General features: G+C 36.2%; 1 protein-coding gene across 4 annotated transcripts; it reads right to left on the bottom strand.

Annotated features, from left to right (window-relative positions):
• Nucleotides 1–476: 476 nt before the first annotated feature.
• LOC104245831 (endonuclease III homolog 2, chloroplastic-like) lies at nt 477–8,049 on the bottom strand. 4 transcript variants are annotated; one of them, XM_009801523.2, is made up of 10 exons: nt 7,885–8,049; nt 7,654–7,751; nt 6,053–6,116; nt 5,070–5,188; nt 4,728–4,794; nt 3,909–4,000; nt 3,668–3,805; nt 3,491–3,595; nt 2,050–2,133; nt 477–845 (listed from the first exon to the last, which is right to left on the bottom strand). In XM_009801523.2, exons 1-10 carry the CDS (start codon nt 8,009–8,011, stop codon nt 702–704), a joined length of 1,038 nt encoding a protein of 345 aa, XP_009799825.1. In that variant the 5' UTR covers nt 8,012–8,049; the 3' UTR covers nt 477–701. The 4 variants fall into 4 exon arrangements, with proteins under 4 accessions (XP_009799825.1, XP_009799824.1, XP_009799827.1 ...); XM_009801522.2 differs by having other exon boundaries at nt 7,861–8,049; XM_009801525.2 differs by lacking the exons at nt 6,053–6,116; nt 7,654–7,751.
• Nucleotides 8,050–8,353: the final 304 nt, after the last annotated feature.

Consider the following 8,353-nt stretch of genomic DNA (forward strand, 5'->3'; position numbering starts at 1 on the left):
ATGTATGCTTTTCTTTCTCTTTCAACATATTCCTTAGCAAAGCGCACACAAGAAAAGGCATCAGAGAAACGATCCATAACAAGACCAATTCGAAATCAGGTAAAAATTCCTTTCTGAAGTTCAGATTTGAGTTTAATTCAAAGTTATTTTGCTCGATTATTGCTCTGTATCAACTTTGCTCCTTAGTTTCTAGCTTTTAATCCATGCTTTTTGGTTGACATTTGTTGGCCTGTGAGTTATGTTTGTACCTGAGATTTGCGCTAAATTTTCCCAGTTTCTCTGTCAAATCTCTTGAACTTTCAGGTAAATTTCTTAGTCTTTAATATCAATTTTGGAAATTTTTGAGTTAGGGTTTTGATGGATGAAATTGGGGGAATGTTTTTTTTTTAAAACAGACACTGCTGTGTGAATAAAAATGGGGTTTTGATATTTGATAAAAATCTGTTTTTTCTTTGTGTGTGTGTTTGGGAGTGGAATACAGCATGAGTTTTTGATATTGAAGTTTTTTGTTTGTTATGATATATCAATCCTCAATCACCATGTTTTCCATTTCAATTCATCCTAGGCCAACATTAATACAAAATTAAAAAAAAAAAAGTACAAGAAATTACACTCAATTTTTTTACAATTAATACAAATTTCTTTTTACATTAGAAGAACAGAACTTGAAAAATATGATCACGTAGCAGCAAACAACCTTGTCAATGTTTCTTCTTGGGGCTTAGTGTTCTGGAAGTGGAAGCTGGGCTTGATATCTCCTTAAATGCCGACGGGCAGAATTCACTTACCGTGCATTTTGCACAGCGAGGTCTCAGAGGAGTACATATGGTCTGTCCAAAGCCTACCTGTAAAGGCCATAGCCACAAAACTGAAGTGACAAATAACCAGAGAGGAAGGAACAGATGTAGAAAGTAAATTATGGGTTCATCATTCATCCGAATGCGGTAGATTTGGCTTGGATCCCGTAATTCACTAAGTACAAATAATTCATTCTGAAACTAGTAAATCAAATGAATTGTAGTAGAATTCGAAAGTCAAACTCAGAAAGTTCAAATTGTGGATTCGCCTATGAGAGAGGAGAGAAAATTCATATTCAGCTGACTTGTCCTTACTTTGACCAGTCGAATATTGGAGGCGAAGTTAGTATTTGAAAATTTTGTTGTAAAAGTTAGTCAAAGTGTTACCTTAATAACAAATGAATATTGGAGAAACATTGAAGACCAGGAAAATAGTTTCTCTTCTAGGGAGCAGATATGATTATTGGGTAACCCAATACATGATGTATTGATGTGGGCCAGACAATTTACGTTTTTTATTTGTGGAAATAGTTGAAGGAGAGTTTTGCGCGCCAGAAAATCAACTTGTGTTATCCACAGCAACGATTAGAAAACCCATTCGTTCGACCTGGATGGGAAGATCGGGCATGAAACTGAAGTAAGGGATGACTCATACTACATAGAATAAAAGATTTCAATCTATTGCCTATTTCCACCTATTGAGTGCAGGTCCAGAGACACCTCAAAAGCTGAAGCATAAACATTACTCTAGCTCTAGGTTGCAAATCAAAATTTTTGAGAAATTTGAGGCTGATCGAGCATTGATATTGCCGGCTTTCATAATGATGTGGTTCAACTGATAGCAAAAGAAAAAGAGCATTTTGTGTTGCTAGTGCTGCCAACTAGAGAATCTAAAATGAAGCCCTGGATGTTAGCTCAATGCAGTCAAACCTCTCTATAAAACATTAAAACCTCGTTTGTTCCGGATAATTTTTGGCTTATTATAGCGAAGTATTGTTATAGAAAACACATATTATTAACATAGCTTGAATATTAGTTCCAAAGAAAACTTGGCTGTAATAGAGCATGGCTGTAATAGAGAGGCTAAACTGCATATACCAAGAAGCAATAAGCAAACTTTCATATTGATTCTGAATTGGAACTGATAGGACAAAGGTGACAATTAAGATGTACTTGAGCTTCAACAGTAAGGACCAAAATACATAGGAAAGGCGGATAATCAACGGTACTTCAGAGAATGATGCATACGTACCAAAAGCAAATTAATGGAAACCCATTCTTCTTTAGGAAGCCACTGCTGCAAGGAGACCCTAGTCTCTTCGGGTGATCTAGTTCCCTGACAGAGTCAAACAAGAATTGAGTGCTTTGAGTATTTTCCAAAAAAAAATTTGGTCCGAGTCTAAACATATCATTATTATGAATTACTTGCATCAGACTCAGTTGGGAAAGGTGATGTTTGAAATCAGAAAGAGCTGCTAAATGTATACTAAAAAATAAAGAAACCTACACCAAAATATGGTTCTAAACAAAAGATATCACATAATCTATACAAATAGGGATCTCATCAGTACACCAAAAAGAAGATAGACACAAGAGGTCTATTTTTCAACTTTATAAAGTCATTATCAACCCCGTCAAATGCTCTCCTATTTCTCTTTTCATAACCCACACAAGGGCTGGAGCAATGTCCTACGCCCTCGGTTATCTCTTCCTTCTTCTGTAAGCCCAACTAAACAACACGTCTTCCACTATACTCGGCATCACCCACTGTATTGCCAGCCAATTCAGATCTACCAACCGAAATTCGCAGCCACCTAACAATGTAATAGGAAATGTTCTACATCTTCACTGAACATCTGCACCTGAAGCACCAGCTAACACGGTCATCCTCCTCTTTCTCAAGTTCTTCGCTGTCAGTATCATTCCCTTTGCTGCCAACCACACGAAGAAACACACCTTCCTGTGTGCCGAGCGAACCCAAATTGAAAGGTATGGGAAGGTCACCTCCTCCCTAACAAACTAACTCTTGAAATAAGACTTAATTGTAAATAAGTTGTCCCTATTCTAGTCCCATCTCCATAAATCCGAGGTAGCATATGGTACCCTCTGTCTATACAGTAAATCAACCAAGTTCTAAAATTCATCCAACTCCCGATCCTAGAGGTTCTTCCTAAATCTCAAATCTGCAGTATATAATAATTTTGACCATCTCACTTGGTGATGGAAGTTCACCCAAGTTGCAGTGCCACAATCCTCTAACTAGCCGTGCCTTCTCCGATTCAGTCAGAGGGCTAATCTGTTCGGCCAAGCGATCTTTTTTTCTTTAATCTTGCAAAACTCAAGTTGATCCAAGGCGCTTTCGATCTCAGACCAATTCCCTGGATCTTCTGGCTCCTCCCTGTGAGCTCAAATAAGACATTCTTTTCGTCGAGTGACTTCGTGCCCGGTCTTCCTATTCCCTTCCCTTTCCCTGTCGCTGCCTCTAAGGCCCAAGCCAATGAAGTTCGTTCCTGGTCTTCCTACATATGTTTTACACTTACCTTTCAAAAATGTTACTATAATTTTAGCAGGCTATAATTAAAAATAAAGAATTAGTTTCAAAGATTTGTGCACATATAACATAGCGTATGCCCCCACATTGTAGTTGCTCATTACAGCGGTGAAGCTTCGTCTTCAAATAGAATTAAGCATACCTGTTTTTTCCCAGGCTGCGAGACCCAACCAAGCCGATTACTAACACGATGCACATGGGTATCTACACAAATCCCTTCAACTTTGTTCCATGCCATAATCATAACCTAAAGGAAAAGCTATTTAAATAACTTAGGAATGTGCAGTGAAAGGAAAATGAGAGAAGCATAATTTCCTACCAGGTGAGCTATCTTGGGACCAACACCTGGAAGTAGAAGCAACTCGTCCACTGTACCAGGAATGTCTCCATCATATTTAGAGACACAAATTTTTGCAACTTGTTTAAGATGCCGAGCCTTTCTTGTGTAAAATCCAACCTGACAATACAAGTTGGTAAGTAATTCCACAGGGCAAATGACAAATTTAATTGAGACCAACCCAAATACAATTTATCATAAATGGACATCATTGAGCACATACCGGATATATCAAGCTCTTAATGGTGACTTCATCAGCTTTATTCATTGAGTCAGCACTCAACAAACCATTTTCGAGGAGCCGCTGATTCGCTTCTGCAGATTCAGAGGACATCATTTCATACCGATATAGAGGCAGAGAAGAATATGACAACCTCATAAAATTGTGGAACACTTCCAACGAAACAGATTAATGTCTGACTTCAAGTAATCATCTCCTTAAAAGGTTCAGCGCAAAATCTTTTTCTGCTAATCATATCAGTATTCTCCTAGTTACCCCATTTTGATAGAATTGTTTTTTTATGACAAGTTATTCATGAGGATGAGGGCATAAGAAAATGGGGGTATCAAGGACAGAAGTCGCTGGCTACAAAAGCAAGGAGTTTGATATACTCAGTAAAGGGATCTCACTACCTTATATAAATCTTGCAGCAAATCAAGTATAAGACCACAATTATATTGACAAAATAAAAAGAATTTAGGTAGTAAGAAGACAAAAGAAATATCAGAGTAACCTCTTTGATAGGAGGAGGAACAGTTTTCCACATTAATCAGAAGATTGTATGGACACATACATTTCTAGTACTTAGGAGTCATTCTTATGGAGGCCATGCGAGTATAACTAGTGCAGACGCTACAAGAAATTTCTCATTGATTTGGATAACAAAAGCGGTAGCAAACAAATCTGGATAGGTCACTAATTCATTCAGAAGACACAACCTATCATAAACAGAACATGAATGTAGTCCTACAAAGAGATAATCACATTCTTAACAAGCATCATATAGCTGAAACCTCCAACATTAGTAATCTCAACACTTGCCATGTGTAACATGACCCTTGGTCTGACTTGATAGCAATGAACCAACCAGAACAGCGAATCTTCTTTCCTGATGAGGTTGTGAACATAAAAAGTGAAGAAGAAAATAGCAATCACCATCAACCATCCACAACTATCCAGCAACTACAAAATGACTAAGTTGAAAAGATAACAATGTATAACATCCTATTAGAAGCGTTAAAACATTATACATGCTTACTCATAAAAAAGGTAAAAGGACATTTCCGTTCTCAACTTATTCTTTTATACGAGTACTCGATTCTAGATATCTTAACCAAGAAGACAACCACTAACCAAGCATCAAGTCTGCAAAGATGTATGCACCTTAGGTTGAAGAGAAGTCACTCCTTCATCCGGGTCAATGGAGTCCACAGGTGCATGTTCTGATGACCTCATTCTGCGTATCCCTTCAATGACCCTTTCCCAGTTGGCAGGAGGTTGTACTGCATCAAATTGGCCAAAATTTTAGTCCTACACCTTTACAGAACCGATCCATAAGTTATGTTTAACCAGAGAACTATCCTCAATGATTAAAAGAAATAAACAAAGAGTTACAAACAAATAAGAGATCAAAGTCCTTTTCTTTCAAATGGGTATAAAGACAATATGCAAACTGGTAATATCGGAAAAGATGCTTTCAAAGAATAAAAGAATTCTGAGGATGGTGAATGATTTATGCTCATGATAATAAACCTTAAGGTAAAAAAGAACAAAAAACAAAGGAGAGAGAGAGCGAGTGAAAAGGCAATATAAATCTACAATGATCATGTAGTTCTCCATGAGGGATTTGGGTAAAGACACGCTATTTTGCTCATGCAGCCGCAGGTGCAAGTAAGAAGTGATGCGCTTGTCTTGTCAAAACACGATATCACTTGTAATCATCATATATAGAGTTTCCAGATGACATCATATCTCTGCTTGTCAGCCCACCAACATCTACTGTTCACTTCTATTTGTCATCCTTGGAATACAACTTAATAAAGAGATACCAAGCTGAAAATCCACTCCCTCACCCTGCCCAAAACCCACCATGAGAGAATTAGTCTAACGTCTCTGTGGTTTCTTAGACCTGAAGGAGGTCAATGGCCTAGTCTTAAACCATAAGGTGGTAATCGAAAGGCTTTAGATTTGCCAGACAGAACATGAGTAGATAAATATGCATCGAACTATATGGAAGTAACATAATCAACAGCGGAATCAACCTTTCTATATGGAGATATAGCTAACAAATTACTGTGCAAAGTTCCATATCATATGAAAACTAGAAAAACAAAAAACAAGGAATCGCAAATTGACATGGTACTCACTAGACTGAGAATAAATATTGCCACTATTATTTGCAAAATCTTCAATTTCTGGATGCCTGAGAAACTGCAAGAAGTTAATGAAAAACATGATTTGTTTTCCCTCTCGCAACCTCAAGAACCAATGATCATATAGTGATAACTAAAAATAGCCTGTGAAGTACATAGACAACAGAAAATTTTCCTCTTCAACAAATGGACTTCCCAATTTTGCTTGTTAAGCGTATAACAAGATCATCTTTGACTTAAACTTTGTAATAACTAATTCAATGTTAGTAATGTGCTTGATCACTCTCAGATAGGTGAATCAGATCTTTCGGAAGCAAAATGGGACGATCAAATTGGATTGAGAGTACAATTAAATTGTGTGATGAAATGGAGCTAAAAGCGATATCCCTGAACTTATTAATCCAGGTGCGAAGAAAAGCCTGCTATATTTCATATACATTTCATGCTATCTTTAAAAAAATCCAGAAAGAAGCTCAGATACATTAAAGAATAACAGTTTTAGCTAGTAGGTTCTAGAAATGCTCTATTTTATCAGATACATGGACGCGATAGCGTACACGCATAAGATACGGGTAGGTTCACTTTCTTTTTACATTTTTAATGCATCTTGTAGGATCCATATAAAGTTCCGATACCTACTTCAAACCCTTTCAATAGCAACGTCAAATATGACTGCATAAAGATAGAACGACAGGATATAGGTACGTCAAGGAAAGATGAAGAGACCGTGTAACAAAGCCTTCACTAGTATTGTTTTCTTAGCCAATTATGAAAAATCTTCAACCTGAAGATTTCTGAAATATCCATCAGTATTGACCACTGTCTAAGCCACTAGCATAAGCTTCTATATAGACTGATACTAGGCAGAAACAAGATATCAAGTTGACAAAGCAGAGAATTTCCGGTCCTTGAGGACAAGTACTAGGAGATATCATAACTTATTTGTTATAAAGTACAGACTGACTTGTATCAACGGAGGTTACAATTATCGCCAAGAATATTCTACAGTTATATCATACACTATAAATATTTCTCCTCAAATTCACAACCATTTAGAGGGAATAAAATTTTACTCTTTCCTATATAACGGATTAACAATCAATCAAGGCAGTGAGTCCCTCATATGAATACTCCACTAAATAGTAACCATTTCAAGAATTTCCAACAAGAGGGCCACTAGATGGTTAACTCACTTGATCTATAGGCAACATAACACACTCGCAAGAGTCAAACGTACTCAGATGAACATTTACTGACGGTATAAAAAATATTTACACAATTAGATCACTTAAAAAGGTAATAATTGCAGGTTACTCTATTTAATAAAATTGATTTTTCACCTAATATGAATGACAAGTAACCAGTTACAACAAGTTAAATTACACTGATGGTATAAAAAATTCATTACACTGTCAATGTATCTAAATTCTTTTTAACAAATATTCATGATCTACTTCATAGTGGCTCCCATTCAAGCTAAATTCTCTCACACACAAAATTCACCAAAAAACATGGAGGAAAAAAAAACAAAAACATAATTATGAAATAAAACCTTAACGATAAAAGAATTGATCATTATCATAAAATAATCATACTTTTTGATCAGGAGATTCTGTCTTAACCTCTTTGGCTATCATTTCCACACTCCTTTTTCTCACTCTATTCTTAGGTACAACACCACCAACTTCAGAACCTAAAATTAAACAATTTTAATGATTACATAAACCCTTCATTCCAAAAAGACATGTAAGTAAAAGAAAATAAAAAGCTCTTCTAAATTTACAAGGCAAAAAGAAACACACATTTAAGCTGAAATTTTGGTGCACCTGAGTCTTGTCGCATGGTGGAGAGACGTGTTTTTGGCATTTTGGTTAAGGAGATGAAGAAATATTGAATTGGCAATGGAACTGCTGAGGTGAGATATGGAGTGTGTCGGAGAAGAGAGAGGGACATTTTTGGAGGGACTTTACTGGCGAGAGTTTAAGCCACGTCTCTTTAACTAGAAATGTTAACAACTAGGAACTTGGCATTATTTAGGTCTCACTTTTTGGTATCAAATGCCCAAAAGTAAACAAGATTAACTAGAAGTATTGAATTTACTAGAATAGATTATTTACTTCACATCTAATTAGGTTTTATTTATTAAAACTATATTGGAATAGGTTTTATAATCAGTTAAATTTGGTTTTGTAGTATTTTCTATGCAACGAGATTCAATTATCATGGAACAAAAAAGCCTCCTACCCATTTTCTCTCTAGCTTGATAAGTTACTTCTATACAACATTTGTTGAATT

Source organism: Nicotiana sylvestris, chromosome 1, assembly GCF_000393655.2.
Source record: "Nicotiana sylvestris chromosome 1, ASM39365v2, whole genome shotgun sequence".
Classification (NCBI taxonomy): Eukaryota; Viridiplantae; Streptophyta; class Magnoliopsida; order Solanales; family Solanaceae; genus Nicotiana; species Nicotiana sylvestris.